The 20422-nt window shown below is 40.5% G+C and overlaps 2 protein-coding genes across 2 annotated transcripts; one reads left to right on the top strand and one right to left on the bottom strand.

The window, feature by feature from the left end:
* Positions 1-312: 312 nt before the first annotated feature.
* LOC121994827 lies at positions 313-1241 on the bottom strand. The gene is made up of 2 exons (XM_042548737.1): positions 1233-1241; positions 313-1074 (listed from the first exon to the last, which is right to left on the bottom strand). Exons 1-2 carry the CDS (start codon positions 1239-1241, stop codon positions 313-315), a joined length of 771 nt encoding a protein of 256 aa, XP_042404671.1.
* A 2410-nt stretch (positions 1242-3651) lies between these two features.
* On the top strand, positions 3652-20190 carry LOC121996392 (exosome complex component RRP41-like). Its single transcript, XM_042550354.1, has 8 exons — positions 3652-3823; positions 3892-4138; positions 4331-4409; positions 5670-5772; positions 5855-5975; positions 18810-18898; positions 19657-19806; positions 19878-20190. Exons 2-8 carry the CDS (start codon positions 4009-4011, stop codon positions 19962-19964), a joined length of 759 nt encoding a protein of 252 aa, XP_042406288.1. The 5' UTR covers positions 3652-3823; positions 3892-4008; the 3' UTR covers positions 19965-20190.
* The last annotated feature ends 232 nt before the right edge of the window (positions 20191-20422 follow it).

The raw sequence follows: 20422 nt of genomic DNA, 5'->3' as shown, positions 1-20422 counted from the left end.
GGATGGTCGGATTTGGTGATAGGGGTGGTAGGAATAGAGGGGAAGGAGAACTTCTTCGTCCCTCGCCGCCATGGGACGGATAGAAGAGCTGTAGGGGGAGGACTGCGGTGACTTCCGCCCGCAGAGCTGGCTGAGGGGCGAGGGCAGGATCTACGCACCAGAGAGTACCTACAAGTACCCGGCTACCGCGTTATTCAGGAACCGACAGCGAGGGCTAGGACAGAAGGCGATCTGGATCCAAAATGGCAGGCGGCGATGAGAATCGAAACGCCGCCATAGGCAAAGACTACCAGGCACAGGCATGGTCCACTATCAGTGTGTGGATCGCGTGGCAGCGTGCTCCTTCAGAACCACGAGTCCGGAGTCAATAAGGTGCAAAAGGGGGCCGAGGGCACCCCCCTCGAACACAGCGCGACATGAGACATCGGAGGTGGTGGCAAGGAGGGAGACCACCGCTGCCGTGCTGTTGTGTAACAGAGAGTGGGCGGAGGGATCGAGGAGGTGGAGAAGCGAGGGTACGTCTTCCTTCTCGACAACAAGGCAAGAGATCTTCACGGGGTTGGTCGCGAGAAGCTCCAGGTGGGAATCAAGAGCCTTGCCCTTGAGATCTAGCACGACGATCTGAAGACGAGCGAAAATGTCACGAACGAAGATGGTGAGCACAGCGCGGGAAGCAGAGGGAGCCGGGAGCGGAAGAACAATCGTCGTGGAGTCATCAGCAGACAACGCAAGGGGAGCGTTGTGGTGGAGCAGGTCAGAGCGGAGGAGAAGGTGGAGGTTGTGGCAGTGGAGAGAAAGTGCGGAAGCGGCAATGTCGATATCGCTTTGTAGGAGGAGCTTCCCTCCAGGGAGGTCCTGGTCGAGGCAGAGGGTGGAGAGGGACCGAAGGTTACATGGGGTAGAGAGCAGCGCAGGCAGCAGGTGATCGTGGAAGAGCTGGTTGGAAGGCCAGTTGGGGGAGCGGCGTTGGTAAGGGCGAAAAGGAGGAGGGAGAGCTTGGAGTGGAGGAGACGTCGTCGACCAACGAGAGTCCGAGCGGAGAGAGCAACGGATAGCAGAAAAGGGAGAAGACGACTAAGGATGAGATCAAGGGACTCAGCCGGTGACGTGAGAGTCTCGTCGTCGTCGTCATCAACGACGACCGCGGAAGCAACGGGCGCCCCTCCTTCCTCCATAATTACCTTTGGGCCAGAGACATATCCGCATTAGTATCTGAATTTATTCTTGAGCACCTGAGTCATATCTCGAGCACTCGCAGTTGCTATAGTAAAACAAGGTACAATGCTTTGGAAATCAGTTTATTCTCCCTAACCTTCACAGTTCCCAGATGTTACAGTAAATGCTATAGTATTCGCAGCTATACAATACTCTGGAAATCAATCTATTCTCCCAAGTATTGATATTTTTGTATGCTTTAGTACCATATTGCTACACTAAATACTATAGTATTAGAAATTAGTCTATTTTCCCTAGCACTCACATTCTCAGATATTAATGTTATAGTATCGTACTACTATAGTAAAAAACCACAATACTAAAAATCAATCTATTTTCTTGAGCACTCATATTCTCGGATGTTATAGTACCACACTGTTAGAGTAAATGGTGATAGGACCTTTGTGTTTGGCTAGAGGGGGGTGAACAGTCTTTCTTTGATTTTCACCTATAATTTGTTAGTGGAAGGAAATAGAGTAGAATAGAAATAATGAAAAACTAAGAAAACAATGCTAACTCCTTGATTTACTTGGTTTCCACCTCCTTGAGGTGACTAATCCAAGGCACACACCCACACGATCAAACTTTACTAAGACTTTCTCCTTTTTTGAAACAAGAGCGAAGGTGGAGAAATATTTATCTCTTCCTTTTACAAAATGAGAGCTGAGCTTTGAAGGAGGAGACTGAAAATCTGGCAGCTTAAGAGTCACTTTGGAGCACTTTTGTTAGCACAGTAATTCTACTTTTATTCAAACTCCAAGAATTGCTTTTATAGTTTTTCCCAGCATCAGTCGATTGATGTGCACATCAGTTGACTGATGTACTTCAACAACACTTAAGATTTTGTAAGATTTTCTGTCGTTATACTACAACGATCACTTACCCAGTCGACTGGTAGCCACACCAATCGACTGGTACTCGGTTGCAGTCCTGCTGTCTCCTTTTTGTATGTTTTGTTTACCTGGTACCAGTCGACTGGTGTGGGTACCAGTCGACTGGTACCTTAAAGCTTCGAGATTTACAACAGCTTTGCAGCTTGAGTTTTACATCACTTTTATATACTTAAATTATCCCCTTAGCTTAGACTTTATGCCTCCAAACATCTTCCATCAACCTTGCGCCCTTAGGATGCTTTCGTCTCCACGACTCCTCATCCTTGCGCTTGCCTTCAAGTGATACCTTCGCCTTTGTCATGCTAAGTCTCCTTTTGCCAAGAGGTCGCTCCTCCGGGACTTTCCTTGTCAAGTCTTCATACTTGGTCTTTTCTTCATATCTGCGTACTCAATAATTATGTTAGAACACAAATAATGTCTAATTTAAACTTACTTAACCAAACATCAATAATGAACAATGTCTAGAACATAATTACTCCAACAAATGGTACAGTACCCAAGATGCTACTACAATAAAGCAAGCTATACTACTTTGGGAACCAATTTACTCTCTCGAGCATTCATACTTCCTGGATGTTGCATTAATGCTATCGTACTCACTCTACTACCGTGAATGTTAAAGTATTATGAAGTTATAATGGTCTAAAAATCTATCTGCTAATTTACTCTTTCGAGCATTCACATTTCCTAAATGCTACATTAATGCTACCCCACCCATTCTACTATCGTGAATGCTATAGTACTGTGAAGTTATAGTGCTCTAAAAATATATCTATTTTTTTGAACACTCATATTCTCTGCTCTAAAAATATATCTATTTTTTTGAACACTCATATTCTCGGATTCTACAGTACTACGTGATGCTACAATACCAATAATTTCCCATCTAGGCTTAGGAAATCCAAAAATTCGATCTCAACCTCCGACAATTTTTAACAATCCAAAAATGTCAGCATACGATATAACAAACTAACCATTATCATCATTGGCCCCTAATGACTCGATAATAACAAATGCTATGTGAAGATTCCCTCCAAGAGGGTTATATATATACATAGAGGGACCAAGGTAAATAAAAAGGAATGAGTTATTTTTTTCTTGGGAGTGGAGATGATTCTTCTCCATTAAATCTTAATTCTTTAGCACTTCTATTATTTCTTCTATTTTCTTTTTCTTCTTCTTCTTCTTCTTCTTCTTCTTCTTTTATTCTCCTATTTGTAAATGGAGAAATGAATTGAGTATCAGAATGATTGTTCCACTAGAGCCAACCAGCTTGGACTGAGAGTCAAACGAAGCATCATTGGAGGTTTACGCATAGAGCAGTCCAAGCAAACGAAAAATGACCATTAATTATCTATTTTAAATGTTTATTTAATTATTTTATTAAAAAATAATATCATATGAAAAATTAGATTGGACTGATCGGATTATTCATATGGATCCGGTTCCGAATCAAATTTATAATTTTCTGATTCGGATTCGTATATATTTTGATTGAGATTTCTTTTAATAATATCCTTATTTCAAATCCGAACCCACCCCACCCGAACCCATCCGACCGACCGAATTGACATCCCTAGACCCGACGAATAGCACATCTACTGAGCCGCCGCTCTTCTTTCCGAGTGCCGCCGGCTCCTCTGTCTCGACCAAACTCGAGCAACGCGACATTTCTACGCCGGCGACAAGTCGTCTCTTCCATCGGCATCCAAATGGTAGTTTCCTTTTCCCCTTTCACTCGAATTGAATCAGATGGAACTGAACCCTTCAGTTTCGCCCGCAGGCCGCATCGCCATTTTGAAACACATCTTCAGTCTAAAGTGAGACGAATACCCAGAAGTTGACGTCGGAGAGAACACGTAGAAGAACAAGCACGGGCACGCATCGCAGGCCGGCAGTAATGACAACGTCGACTTATTCTCCGTCTCAGAACTCGGACAACAAAAGACGGCGGCAGCAGAGGAGGCTGTTCCAGGAAGCCGATTGGGCTCGTTCTGATGGCCGAACCTTTCAGCAGTGCAGGCCAGCGTGTTCGTGTGCCTTCTTTTAACTTCTCTACTTCTCGATCAACACTAGCATGCTCTATGTTTCACTCGTTAGGTGTTTGACGTTTTGACTACGGTGTAGAAACAGTCTTTTGTTCTAGTATTGCGACTACGTGAACAAACTGCTTTCTTGGACATAGAGGTTAGTGCTGTACTGACCTTGTTTCTGTATTGTAGTTCTCAGAACTGGTGCTGCTAGTGCTGCTTCAGGATCTGCCTACGCAGAGTTTGGAGCGACCAAGGTCATTGTCTCTGTGTAAGTAAATTCCATTATTTTACTGCTAGAGTAACAAATTTTTGTGAGTTCTGCTTAATCTTTAGATTGTCAATGCAAAATGGTGGAACCCTGATGCGGTGTTTAATTAAAGGGGAAGACATAATTGGGGAATGGAATAGTTTTAGTGAAGAGAAAAGAAAAGTGAATTGTATCATCTATTTGCACTCCATTTCATTTATCTTGTTTACTTAGATGGAATTGAAGCGACTGAATATTCTCATTTACCTATTGTATGTAGGAGATGTGTAAATTTCATTTCGGTACATATTTTCTTTAGGCATAAATAATTTATCGAGAATGATGGCCATAAAATTCTTTCCTTTACCATCAATTTGTTATCTTAAGTGGTTAGATGCCTAGATTTAATTCTCCATGTCTAGGGATCTATATTCCGTGTAGAGCTAAAAATAATCCCTTCTCCAAGTAAACAAGAAAAATTGGTCATTTCATTTTATTTATTTTATTTTCTCTCTTATTTCCATCCAAATAAATTAAAGAGGCATTCTCTCTGCTAGCTATTTGATACACATGGAATAAAGGGGACAGAGGGAGCAAGCACTTTATACTTAATTCTAGAGGTTTCATTAGCTAGTGGGTTTCATTATCTAGTGGGCAGTGACAATTAGGACACACTAATGGAATGGGGAAACTTACTCCCAACATAGCCAAATAAGGAACTTGGGTAACTTATATTCTTTTTTTTCGAGGACAATAGGCAACATCATCACTGGCTAGCACCTTATTATAGTAGTACATCCCTGTCACCATTCTTATTTCCACTTCAGTGTTGAATTTTGTGTAGAGAAAAGGTGTAATCTTTACAGATCATGATTGTTGGTTTACTTTTGAGCTTGTCTTGTGAAAGAGTAACTATGCAACAATTGTTTGGCTTTTTGTATCAGTACTTGTAGTATTCCACCAATAGATTCTGTTCCTGTACAGTTTAAAGAGTAGAAAATAAGTGAAATTAACAAATTAAAAGTTTATTAATGATCTGGAAGATTCATTTTGTTAAGATATGCTTAAAAGAATAAATTCCCTAAGACCAAGGATTTTGTGGTACTTGTTACTACAATATTTGTTTGTTTGCAAGTGAAGGAATGCAGCCTTTTCTTTCAACTTTCTCTTTTACTATTGACCACTTATGTATGTATGTATGATGAGACATGAGGACAACCTATTGAAAATTGGTTTGATATGCATTTTCCTGCACATGCTATTGCTGATTATTTTGTTTAGGTTTGGTCCAAGGGAGAGCAAGAAAGCTATGCTGTACAGCAATACTGGAAGATTAAACTGCAATGTTCTTTACACAACTTTTTCAACTTCAATTCGCGGACAGGTATTTTACCTTCATGTTCCATATATTCTGCTTGAAGATATAATGAACTGTCCTGCATCGTCTTATATCTATCATCTTCCAGGGAACAGATAACAAGGAGTACTCTTCAATGCTTCATAAAGCCCTGGAAGGGGCCATCATTCTTGAAACATTCCCAAAGACTACAGTTGATGTTTTTGCATTGGTTCTGGAATCTGGTGGTGGTTAGTATATACTCCATGTGTTGTTTATGTGGATGTTTTCTTGTTAATTAAATTCTTGTTTTCTTATGTTATAATTTATCTAAAAGAAATAATCATTATTTAATTATTATTTGAACTAGATCATTATCCACACACACACACACAGAGTCTGGTGATCTTATGTCTTCAATTTTAATTTCCATACGCTTTGTTATAGAAGAGTTTTTAACGCTCCTGCATGGATGAAATTATAATAGTTCACTTTGAATAGGGTCTTCCACTTATTTATCTCAAGTATGCTGGGATATGTTAAAGTTAAGATACATAATACATTGTAAATCTAGAAGTTAGAACTCTCCAACACCTTCTACCCAATTTAAATGCTCTAAGCCAAATAAAGAAATACCCAAGAGACTCTTGCTAAATCTGGCTGACTTTACATGGTCAATTTGACACGACAAACAAGAAAAGTCATCCATCTTGAATTGAGATACACCAGTATGAGGGTAAAAAAGGATGAACTCCAGGAATTAAGATCATTAGTAACTGGAGAACTTGTAACATTCTTTTGTATGAGCCTTCTCCTCTTCAAGGAACGGAGCCTATTAGTCCAAATCCAGTGAAGAGAGAGGTGGACTTTGCAATGGGTAAGCATCAAAAGAACTTTGTTTGATTGATACCAGATTATCTAACACCATGCTTGACAAGCACTGAAGAAGAGTCTTGCTGATTCGTGCAAGATTGTGGTCTCAAAGGATAAACCACTGAAGATAAAACAGTTTTATAGATTGCTAACACTAGCTAGTCTGGACAAATAAACACAATCTGAATTGTTGTTTAATAGTTTTATCATTCCATAGGCAGAAAACATGTCTGTCGACTGTTGCCATACCTTTTACACTGAAGCCAGATGCCTACTAAGGTTATAATTTAGCAAAAGCCTGGACATAGTTTGGACTTTGTTAGGCATAAAAGAATATTAAACTGCCTTCAAATATTCTTCTGAACTCACCCCCACTAAGAGCATCCAACATGGTTTAAAATCTCGATTAGGTTTCGGTCACGGACTAGAACGATATGGTTTTGGTATCTTATTGTGCCATGTCGATATGGTTTCGGTATTTTTTAAATATAAAATATATTAACTAAAAATCTAAAATTTAATCTAAATTAAGCCTATTTAAATTGTCCTTATTATAGTTGGGATGGAGTGAAATGCCATTCCATGCTGGGCGGCTTGGACAGTATTTACTGTTCCGCCGCGTGGGCAAAACTTGCATCTCACGTGCCAAAGTTTTGCGTGGCGCAGACGGCTGCGGGGGGATTTTGGAGAAGGGGGGAAAGAAGGGAAGGGGGGGGAGGGTCTAAGCGTCCGGAAGATCCCATGACGCCTTTGGCACTGGCGGTAGCTTCCAGTGGCGTCGATAAGTGTTGTGGGACGCTTCCGGCGCCACCCTCCTTGATCCCCCAGCAATAGCGATGTTTTTACGATGTTCAATTAAACTTATGATTTAATTAATTTAAATAATTCCTATGATATTTTGAACAGACTTTTATAAAACCTAGTTAAATTATTCCAATATAATATATAAAAAGTATATTTAAAATTATTTTTTAATTAATTTATTTAATTAATATTCTGAAATTTTATTTTTTTAATGTTTTAAATTTCATTTAAAAATTCTATTTTTTAATAAATTAGATTTATATTATGATAATTTTATTATTATTATATATATATATTTTTATTATTTTACTGTTTAATTAATATTTTTGTACTATTTAAAATATATATTATTTAAATTAATAATTAATTAAATGAATAAATACTTTTTTCTTTAAAACTATATTTAATTATTTTTTCTAATCATATTATGTTGTCCAATAATTAAGAATTTATATAAAATCAATATATAACTTATTTTTAAATTATATACCATAAATATATTTATCTACTAATTACTATATATATAAAAAAGTACTGAAATTGTGTTGGTACGATACGATACCGAAACCGTATCATTCCGAGATCAAAACCTCATCACGGATTGAGATTTTAAACCATGGTTGGGAGTTGATTGAAATTATTATCCTAAAGTTATTTAATTAACCTAAGTTAAAGTTAGACGTGTTGTTGCTATTCTGCGCGAGTCACACACGCTTCCGTGGCGTTCGTTGCTGTTGCAGGACTCGCGCGATGCCTCCGTAGCCGTCGTAGAGCTTGTGCAACGCCTTCGGGCGACTGTGGGGCCTCGGGGCATGTTGGCACCAGAGATGTTTCGGTCGGTGGGCGGAATGAAATGTTTTGTTCGTACGGGACAAAACGACACAAGATTTTAAACTGCGCCATCCAATATGAAGATTTATTGTAAAATCTCCTAGCACATCCATCTCCAAAGATATTTTTGACAAATACTCTAACCACAAGGCGATCTAGAGTGATCTAATTAAGTTGTAAACCCAAGTTCAGCCTAGAAGTATTAATTTCTGAAACAATAATTTGCTAATCTAGATAAATATAAAAAGAGAGTTAAACTCATGTTTCAGCAAGTGCCACTATTCCACCAATCCAGCAGAAAAGGATTTGGATGATTGTACAACATCAAAGCAAACTCTCTAAAAGAAATCCCTAACCTGAAGTATTTGTTGGGACCTTTGTGCCCGCTAGAGGGGGGGTGAATAGCGTCTCGTCGTGCGTTCGTCGGTTGCGTCTTGATGATATGCAGCGGAAGAAAGACACAACAAATCAAAATACTAACACCTAGGGTTTACTTGGTATCCACCTCAAAAAGAGGTGACTAATTTAAGGATCCACACACCGACTTATTCCTCCACTATGAAATACTCCTTCTCAGTCGCAGCCGGAGGCGGAGAAGCCTTATACAAACACACACAACACTACAACACTCACACAAAAGGAAAATACAAGAATACAATTGAAATACACTTTTCTTCTTGCTTACTTGTTGTTTGTTGTTGTTGCCTCTTAAATCTTGGAGATGCACTCCAAGAACCCTCAAGAACTGGCAAGAATCTCGGAGGAGATCGCTGGTGAAAATCGCAGAAAACCGCAGGAGAAGAACGCAAAGTTATGGCGAAGAAAACGCTTCGCCCAGTCTTTAAACAGTGCTCCCAATCGATCGAATTCATCCCCAATTGATTGCCACGTCAGCACCGCTCCATCGCAACCGTCCATCACCTGCATCCTGTGCAACGGTCACTTCCCAATCGATCGACCGATCGATTGGGACTTCCTGAATCGATCGCTTGATCGATTCAGAACCTTTCTGTGCTCTCGCATCCGTGTGAGAGCTTCTGTTGCCCAATCGATCGACCGATCGATTGGCAGCTCCCAATCGATCGCCCGATCGATTGGGAAAGCCTCTGTGCTCGCGATTCCACATCCCAATCGATCGACCGATCGATTGGGCCTTCCCACAATCGCAGCATACTCCAATCGATCAGTGGATCGATTGGACCCTGGTTCAATCGCCCGATCGATTGACCAGCCTGGACTTAACTCAAACTCAAGTCCAAAGTCTCAAACTCAACTTCCGGTCAACTGTGACCTGTTGGGTCTCCATGCCTAGCATTTGGCCATACCCGACCAACCTCGAACTAGCCTTCTAGCCTCCTCCATCAGCCTTGCGTCCTTCGGATATCTCCCCATCCTTCACACCTTGCCTTCAGGAGCTTCCTTCGGCCTCATCCTAGTTGTCGGGTCTTCCTTGCCAAGTCATACCAGGATTTACCTTGCCAAGACCACATGCTTGGACTTTCCAATTGCCTGGCTCCTCACCAGGACTTTCTCCTTTGCCAAGATCACACTTGGACTTTCCAACTGTCCGGCTCCTCATCAGGACTTTCTCCTGCCTAGCTCCTCACTAGATCTTTCCCGTTGCCTGGCTCCTCACCAGGACTTTCTCCTTTGCCAAGATCACACTTGGATTTTTCAACTACAGGACTTTCTCTTGCCTAGCTCCTCACTAGGACTTTCCTATTGCCTGACTCCTCACCAGGACTTTCTCAAATGCCTAACATCCAGTTAGGACTTTCCCAGTCAAGTCTCCTGTCAACCTTGACTTACTTGACTTGTATTCTCATCAACCTGGTCAACCCTTTGACCATCTCCATAATCGGACGATTGCTCCAGCAATTTTCTTATATTGTCAAACATCAAAATTCAAATCCTGACTCAAGCTTGACTCAACTCAAGCTTAGTCAAACTGGTCAACCTTGACCTAGGGAAATTGCCCCAACAGTATGTGCCTTTCCACAAGAATTATCAATTACTTTTAGACTTTAACTAAACTGGTGAAGAATCCTAACATACAAGCATTTCATAATGGTTGATCCAAGCACAAGGGATCATTAGCATGACTACGGTAGCTCAATGTTATGACAATATCTATTAAGCACACCAGCTTTTTTTGGTCAAACAACATTGTGTTGGAGGATCGGTGGCCGGCTAGAAGGGGGGTTGAATGGACGGCACCCCTAATAACTCGCTTCCTACGTATTCGTTAGTGCGCAAGCGGAAATACAAATACTAATTACGAATACGAAAGCTAAAGACAAAGAAAAGAACTAGCAAACCAATACACGTTCGTTTAACGTGGTTCGGAGATGATGCTCCTACTCCACGGCTGTCCGTAAGGTGGACGATTCCGATCCTTCGGTGGATTAGCCCCCGGAAACTCCGGCTATCTCAAGTCGCTCCTTGTGGGTGGAGAAACCTCACCACAACACACCAAGACCTCTTGGATTCCACAAACACTTGAGCACTTGTAGACTACTAATTAGACCTTAACCAAGTCTAATTTCGTCGCCTTGGCCGGCCATACCAAGCTCCTTCTTATAGAGCTTGGAACAAATCAGAACCTGATTTGCCCGTTACCAGTCGACTTGCATCAGTCGACTGATCCATACACCAGTCAACTGTTACAGTGCACTACAGTACTGCTACAGTGCGCTACAGTAACTGCTACAGTGCCGCTACAGTAAAACCCTAAAACTAGGATTTTACTCCGAGTACAATCTCTCATGCACTCGTACCCTCACGACTCATTTGACTCTTCTTTGCAGCCTTGACCTCTTGCCTTCAAGCCTACTTCCTTTGGCTCTCGTCCCTCGGATGCATCCAAGCCCGCGGCTCGTCCCCAATGTCATCCTTCGCGTATGCCTCGAAGTCGCTTCCCTCGGCCCTTGTCCTCATTGCCTTGTCCACGGTCCCTCGGATGCTCACACCTGCGGCTTGACCCCAATGCCATCCTTCATTGGACCTGAAGCACATCAAATAACAAGGGTAAACCTAACTTAAACCCTTTGCCCAAACACCAAAACACATGGTCCCACGAACCATTGGGATTGCTCCAACAATCTCCCCCTTTTTGGTGTTTGGCAATACGTTTAAGTTAGGGAAAACAAATAGCAAATAAACATGCTAATACAATGGACTTACTCTGCCAAGGCTACACACTTGGACTTACTCCGCCGAATGGACTTACGTTGCCAAGGCTACACACTTGGCAACCGCCGAATGGACTTACATTGCCAAGGCTACATACTTGGCAACCGCCGAAACAATGCACCAAGCATTGGAACCTATCACAAGGCTCCCCCTACACCTATGCTCCCCAATGAGCTAGGATTTTTACAACGGGCTTTTTAAGAACCTATCCCAAGGCTCCCCCTACACCTATGCTCCCCAATGAGCTAGGATTTTTACAACGGGCTTTTTAAGAACCTATCCCAAGGCTCCCCCTACACAAAGGTACTTTCAGGTTTTCCCAACAAAACCTTACTTCTCCCCCTTTGCCTAACATCCAAAAAGTTCTCCAACAATATCCCAATTGTTGAAAATTTATCATCCAAACTGACCCTAAACTCATGTATTAATCCCCCTTGGATCCCATACATCTAAGTGAGTTGACATGGTCACAAACCAATGCTAAAAACAGTTTCAGACTGGTATCAGTCGACTGCCCCAAGTGCCAGTCGACTGCCCCCTTCGACAGAACCTTACCAGTCGACTGGTATCGTCACCAGTCGACTGCCCTCGTCAAAATGAGCTTACATAACTATTCTGTGCTCAAAAACATTGTTACCAGTCGACTGGTATCTGTACCAGTCGACTGGTACCCTATTTCTGAAAAAATCAACCTTTTCAGGCCACCTTCAGAAATGCACCAGAAATTCCCTAGACCTCCAAAAATCCCCAAATTTTGTGGAGAGGTCTATTGTACCCTTGTCTACTTGGGAAAAATATATTAAAAAATATATCTATCACCAATTCCAAGATTGACCCAAAATCCAAAACTAGCTAAATGGTTCAATTGAACCTTGACCTAAAGTCCTAGTTTTGACTTCCTCTTGATGTATTTGCCCATACCAACCCACAATGCATCCCTAGCATTGGTTTATATGGCATATATACATCCAAAACCAATTATCATGCTATATGACCCCAAATGTCATATTTCTTGCATGAAACACAAATCATGTGTGTCAAATCCCTAGGTTTGAGACTCAAATCCATCTCCAAACCATTTGGCACACTCCATGGCTCCTCTAGACCCCCAAGTAGAATCCACCTGAGATCCATTGGCCATGGGTCCCAAATTGACTCTTAGAGCTCCCCCTAGAGCTCTTTGCCTTAGTCACCTCCCTAGGTGACTCATCCACAATGGCTAGGCCACATCGGTCCACCCCCGGTGACACTTGGCCTACAAACGTAACTTTCTTAACCTTGGACACCTTGTCCTTGGTTAATTTCTCCTTACCATTAAATGGCTTTCCCTTGCCATTTATTGGCTTCTCCTTGCTATAGTCATATGCAACCCTAGCATAAGACTTTCCCTTAGCTTTGGAGGACTCTCCCTTGCCATGATCATTTGCCACCCTAGCACATGATCTCTCATTAGCCTTGGAGGAACTAGATCGGTATCCCAAGCCCGATCTATCATGGTTGGGTCTTTGGCTTCCCAACACCATATTTAATTCCTTAGATCCAATAGTGAATCTCTTAAGGAATTTCTCCAATTGATCAAGCTTTGCCTTCAAAGCTTGATTTTCCCTTTCTAGGTTCCTAAACCTAGAGTCAACATGTCCACCATGGACATTCCTAGACCTACCCTTTCTAGGCATGTGTCTCCCCTTCTTAGGATTAATGTCTTGGGCCTTCTTAGGTCTACAATTCCTAGGTTTTTCATGAATTGGCCTCCTAGGGTTTTGATCTACATTAACCCTATTCCTATCATGATATTTAAATCCAAAATTTTGCATAGGTAAATAATGAGAATTATTCCTAGCATGCATGGAGGAATGAAAATTTGAATTGCATTTCAAATTAGGGTATACCTCCCTTACCCTTGAAGCTCCCCCTTGACTTGAGCTCCTCTTCTTCTTCTCCCACTTCTTTAGATGCTCCAACTTCTTGAACTCTCCCTTCCTCGAGCATCTTGTGTGGTAGTGTCCAAGTTCTCCACACGTGAAGCATCTAATGTGCTTCTTCTCCTTCTTCTTCCTACAACTCAAATTAGATTCTAAAGGAATTGAATTGAGTTTAGGAGATACCTTCTTCTTGCTCATTGGACACCTACTCTTGTAGTGTCCCTTCTCATTGCACCCGAAGCATCTGATGTGATCTTTTGACTTTGCTTCGGTGGAGGTACTTACTAGATTAACCACTTCCAAGACCTCTTCTTCTTCTTCTTCACTTGCCTTGGAATTTTCTTCAATTATTGAGGATGTAGATGATGCCTCATCTTCCTTCTCCTCCTCGGATATTGAGTGTGACTCATCTTCCGTTTGCTCCACCTCCTCTTCTTGAGCTACTAAAACCATCTCCTTGGGCTCCACATCCGATTGGTCCTTCTCTACTTGAGCTTCTTCATCCGTTTCTTTGGATTTTTCTTCTTCTTCTTGTGTAGGCAAAAATTCCTCCCATGGAAATTTCTTCACTTTGCTCCACAATTCATGGGCGTTCTCATATTTACCTACACCACTTATCACATTAGGAGGCAATAAATCAATTAAAATTGCTATTACCTTTGAGTTTGCCTCCGATCGTGAGGTTTGCTCCTCCGTCCAATGTCGTGTTCGGAGCTTCTTTCCTTTCTTGTCCTTTGGGACTTTGAATGGTTCATTTACCACCATCATGGTGTCCCAATCCGTGTTGAAGAAGATCTCCATCTTCTTCATCCAATAGGTGATGCCCCCAAGGCTTCCACCTTCAAATTTTGGAGGGACAATCAACCCGGCCATCTTATGCTTCCTTGGCGGTTAGTCCAACGGAGAGCGTCCTCGCTCTGATACCACTTGTTGGAGGATCGGTGGCCGGCTAGAAGGGGGGTTGAATGGACGGCACCCCCAATAACTCGCTTCCTACGTATTCGTTAGTGCGCAAGCGGAAATACAAATACTAATTACGAATACGAAAGCTAAAGACAAAGAAAAGAACTAGCAAACCAATACACGTTCGTTTAACGTGGTTCGGAGATGATGCTCCTACTCCACGGCTGTCCGTAAGGTGGACGATCCCGATCCTTCGGTGGATTAGCCCCCGGAAACTCCGGCTATCTCAAGTCGCTCCTTGTGGGTGGAGAAACCTCACCACAACACACCAAGACCTCTTGGATTCCACAAACACTTGAGCACTTGTAGACTACTAATTAGACCTTAACCAAGTATAATTTCGTCGCCTTGGCCGGCCATACCAAGCTCCTTCTTATAGAGCTTGGAACAAATCAGAACCTGATTTGCCCGTTACCAGTCGACTGGTCCTTGCACCAGTCGACTGATGCCAGCCCAACGGCTATCTCAACGGCTCTCTGCTACAGTACATCAGTCGACTGGTCCATACACCAGTCGACTGCTACAGTACGCTACAGTAACTGCTACAGTGCCGCTACAGTAAAACCCTAAAACTAGGATTTTACTCCGAGTACAATCTCTCATGCACTCGTACCCTCACGACTCATTTGACTCTTCTTTGCAGCCTTGACCTCTTGCCTTCAAGCCTACTTCCTTTGGCTCTCGTCCCTCGGATGCATCCAAGCCCGCGGCTCGTCCCCAATGTCATCCTTCGCGTATGCCTCGAAGTCGCTTCCCTCGGCCCTTGTCCTCGCTGCCTTGTCCACGGTCCCTCGGATGCTCCATCCTTCACCGGACCCGAAGCCGTCAACCTGAGTCATATGTGTCACCTGCAGTCCTGCACAACTCAAGTACACATATCAAATAACAAGGGTAAACCTAACTTAAACCCTTTGCCCAAACACCAAAACACATGGTCCCACAAACCATTGGGATTGCTCCAACACATTGCTCCAGCCAATTCAAAAGGAAATTCCTTTTAGTTTATTAGGAAGCATCCAGATACTTGCTTGAGAGGAAATATGGTTAAACACACCATTAATTGACATCAACAACTGAAATTGTTATCTGCCATGGGATGATTTAGCCTTCACTGCATCTTAATCAGTGGAACCCAATAATTTTTCTTCAGTTTCCTAATTTCCAAATTAAACCCAGATAAGGAATAGGAGATGTTGGTAATTGCATCAAAAAATGCTTAGTCAAATCTAGACCTTTGTGTGGGATTTCGAAAGATAATTTGTCAGTTCACTGAAAATAGAGACATAAGCCAAGATAATCCAAATGTTGGTAAGTTCTTTCTTGTTTCCTCCTTGGAAATTCTAGAAGCTATTTGATCTTTCTATGCATTGGATTCTTTGAAGAGAATTTACCCTGATGACAAATAGAAAAGGAGATAAAGGATTACTTCAGTGTAGTCCCTATCAGTTTTTGAACCATGAACTAGGTTGTTTATTACGAGGACTGTAGTGTGGTCAAAAGAATAATATCCTTCACCCACATGATCCACCTAGATGAAACCATAAGAGAAACTTCATTCTAACATAGTATCAAAAGAGAAACTTGACCAGTCTATGAGATAGTTTGCCTCTACCTATAGAGCGAACATGAACTAAATTACAATTAACCACACACGTTGAAAGATATTATGACATCATGAGGGAAAAGATTGGTGGTGGGGATTTGACCATGAAGAGCAAAGAAGATAAAATGTATAAGCTAACAAACAAATAGATTATCTTAAAACTTGAGAGGAACTATATTGTGAAGTAGTATGTACCACCTTCTTGACCAAGTTCTTTTAACAATATCATTTTGTTGGAGAGAAAATTTAGATATATGTGTCAGATAAGAAATAGGGGTACCAACATAAGCCATAAAAGTAATAGGTTGAGATAAGACAGCTTGAAATTGAAGAAAGCAAAAGTACTCTCCAATAGAGACACAGATGGTGGGGTTTGAACTAAATTGCTTATTGTAGGGGGTCCATCCTACGAAGGTGGTTTGAATTGAGCTACATTAGCAATATGAGGTATCGCCAAGTGGAAATCTTATATCATATCTCTCTCACAGGTCCTAGCTTCTTAAAGCAAATGTGCTTAGGTCTACCCTGATCCCCTCCATGGCCTCACTAATGGCCTACACCAGCTCCATAAGTCACTCTTGACAGCAAATCAGTCCGACACATGCTCACAGGGGTAGAATTGATTAGCATGTAAGTGTCAGAGAGTGTGAGGAAACATATGCCATCAATAATCCAAGTGTTCCTCAGTTTGAATTATGGAGAACTGGGCAAAGAACAATGGTGAATAGTCCAATGTAATCCCGAATAACTCAAACATCTGATGTGACTTGAAGTGTTTGATGTCTATAGCAAATGCCTGAAATCTACCAATGTTGATAGTCATTGCTATGCCAAACTAACAAAGATGGAATAGATTTCCTATCACCTATTAAGCATAAGATATGAGTATAGAGATTTTGTGCTTGTGACCATATCTTGCAGCATGACTAGAAAAATTGGAAAAGGCTCATAACACTAGGATTAATGGTTTGCCAAAGGCGGCTAGTAATCAAGGTTTAAAATTATGAGTCATGCTAGAGTTTATATTTATGACGGAACGATACGGTTTCAGTACTATAACGTGTTATGTCAATACAATTTTGATACTCTTGAAATATAAAGTATATTAAATTAAAAATATATTTATTAGTATTTAATTATTATATATGCTTTACCTTGTAAAAAAAAGGCAGCCCGGTGCACGAAGCTTTCGCTATGCGGGGTCTCGGGAAAGGATCCATTGTACGCAGCCTTATCCTGTTTTTTTTTGCAAGCGGTTGTTTCCAGGATTCGAACCCATGACCTTTTTGGTCACAAAACAACAACTTTATCGCGCTAAGGCATATGTTGTACCTTATAATTCGTCAATATCTTCATCCATAAAGAGTTTTTTTTTTGAAAATCTTTGTTGTTTATTTTGTAAACGGATGAAGGAGGGGAAGAAACGAATGAAAGAGGGAAAGACATTACCGGAGGGAAAGGAATCAACTGTAAAAAAAAAAATGAAAGAGGGAAAAAATTGTCCTAAACTCTAAACCCTATAAAGATCCTAAAAGAAAGGGAAATTATATATATATATATATATATATATATATATATATAGCAGACAAAACAGTAAATTTTATCTTTGCCAGTTAGCACGGCTCTGTATCACGATCCTTGCTAATAATTGAGCAACAATCCTTTCCCATATGGCTCTATCCGGCTCAAGAATACTGGCAACCCTAGTTTTCTTAAATTCTAGCTGTCCCTGCCTATAGACCATATGCCTTAGTGCCAGATTTTTTCAGATTCAATTTCATAGTGATAACCATGGACCTGAAAGAATTAGAAGTGTTGCTGAAGGTGGAGTAACCAATGAGTGCAACATTTATTATTGAAGACTGCCCAACTTTCTTACAGCAAGAATTTGGACAACACAGTTTTGTCCCTCTATTGAGATGAGCAGAATATGAAGAGACCTCTTTCTTCATCTGTGTGAATGAATAGAATAGGCACTATTTAGGTCTGTACAAGCAGGAAGACATTCCTTTTCTCCATTTGTGAGGACATCACAATAGATGTAGGAAGGAGGTGGGAGAAGCACAGGAGCTTCATCAAAGATTCTTTGCAGATGTAGATCTCTACATTTTTTCTTGGAGGTAGCACTTGCACAACAAATAGGGATCAGGTCACACTTTGGGCACAATTTTGCATATATACATTGTCGTGGAGAAATTACGGACTGTGATGCCTTGAGATGACTTGGAATCCTTGGAGGTCTCTAAGACCCGATGTAGGATGATAAGTATGTAAGTGATACTTGGGGAAGAGTCAAGATGTTTCACCATTTCTATCTTGGATGATGAGGAGATGTGTGATGCGTAGTTCAAGGAAGATCAAGGAACAAAAATGTAAGAAGATGCAATAGGGAATCAAGTCAATGAATACCACTAGAGATGTGAGTGAATGACCATCACGATGGGGCTTGGTGCAAGAACTAAGTCTCGTTGTATGGAAGGCGGCAGGGTGATGAGGGAGGCATCAAATATACCCACTCGTATACCATGTTGTTCTTGGAGAAAATTATTAGTGTTGATTAGATAGTCTCTTCTATCTATATATTTCATCTTATTATTACTTTATAAATACATCTCTGCATATTTTCCTAATTATAAGTAGGTCCTTAACAACACATCTAATTCTTAAAATCCTGATAATGGGGAGCAGTGGGAAGAAAATGAAAGAAATTCCATTCCATTATGTGCAGACTTAGTTTATGCCCATTATGTATGGTGATATTGGCATCAGTTTAACTTGAGCATCATCCATTCAAATGCATTTTCAACAAGTGCCATATGGTGGTTATCCATTCTAATGCAATTTCAACAAGTATCAATTTACCAAATTATTGACCTTCTTCCTTGTTTACTTTGTAGGGGATCTTCCAGTGATCATAACTTGTGCTAGTCTTGCACTTGCTGATGCTGGAATCATGATGTACGATCTTGTTTCAGCTGTTTCTGTGGTATGTCACAGTTTGTTTTAAGCAAAAGTCAGCTCTGTTACAATTTTATTACTAATTTCAAATGCTCTTTTTCATTATATGATAGCGCTTTTAACTGCAGTGCAGAGTCCAAATTTTTATGAGTATTTTCCTTGCAAAATATGGTCATGAAACACACATTAAGGTTGTGTTTGGTACGTACAAAACAGAATAGAATCAGAATGATTCATTCCTTCAATGATTTCATTCCAATGTTTAGATGAATAATTTGAAGGGGAACAAACCATTGCAAGGAGTAACACAATCCACTAAAACCCATTCCACTCTTTAAGAAAGGGAAAACTTATTCTATCTCTATTAAATATAACACTTATTAAAAAGTTATATATCAAAAATTACAATTAAGACGACTACTTGGGCCAAGGAAACAATTGACTTGATTATTTTTTTTTGGTTGGGGGATATTTCATTTGTCATATCTGCTATTATTCGCATGGAAGAAATTGAAAAACAATAGTTAACTGGAGCTTAAAATATTTCATTTGTCATATCTGCTATTATTCTTACAACCAAACAAAAGAATGGAATTTAATATACCTCCTTTCCATTGCCCTCTAGTCCATTTTAATTTTCTTTCTCGTTCCTTTCCAAAGACAACCTAAATGTTCTTGGTCTAATCTTGACTTCTACAATATATTGTACATATGTTTTTTTTTGTGACCCTTCATACTTTGCTGAAAGTTTCATTTGATTTTTATTAACTTCATTTTTTTTCCTAGTCTTGTTTTGGGAAGAACCTAGTTATCGATCCCACTTTGGAAGAGGAAGCTTGCCAAGATGGTAGCCTCATGGTTACATGCATGCCTGCTCGTAACGAGGTCACTCAGCTGACCCTCACAGGAGAATGGACAACTCCCAAAATTAACGAGGTACTCTTATTTATCTGTGGGAAATTCTTAGTTATTCAACAAACAATCACATTATCTTTCTTCATGAAAAGGCAATGGAGTTGTGTCTGGATGCATGTTCTAAGCTTGCGGAGATCATGAGGTCATGTCTGAAGGAAGCTGCTTCTGTACCAAGTTGAAATGAAATGATGAGAGAATTTTGAAAGCTTTCCTTTATTATAGAATTTTCCATCTTGAAATATTTGTTTCTGCTGTTGAACTTCACAATGAGGTTTAGAATTACTGAGTTTGAAGATTATGTGACCGGTGAAGCAAGAGATTCAAGTTCTCAAACCATAACTACATGTGTTATATACATGCATCTTTATAATTTTTTCCTGAAAGGCACTTGATTTTTTCTTTTCTCCCGACTTGTATAGCATGTTTGTTTATAATTTGGAATTTCACAACTGCATATGAAATGAATTTATAGTTTTTTACCATGTTAAATTAATTTGTAAATTTACTTGCAATGCAAAAAAATGACAAAGATATCACAACTTTATTTGCAAATCCACTTGTGTCAAAATTTAGGATAAAAGTGTGTTTTTTGAAACTTGTCATCTTAAATTGCTCATCTAGGGTTGCTAGCTAATTT

Source organism: Zingiber officinale, chromosome 6A, assembly GCF_018446385.1.
Source record: "Zingiber officinale cultivar Zhangliang chromosome 6A, Zo_v1.1, whole genome shotgun sequence".
Lineage (NCBI taxonomy): Eukaryota > Viridiplantae > Streptophyta > Magnoliopsida > Zingiberales > Zingiberaceae > Zingiber > Zingiber officinale.
The sequence above is the reverse complement of the archived record's forward strand: the minus strand, read 5'-3'. Positions and strand labels throughout refer to the sequence as shown.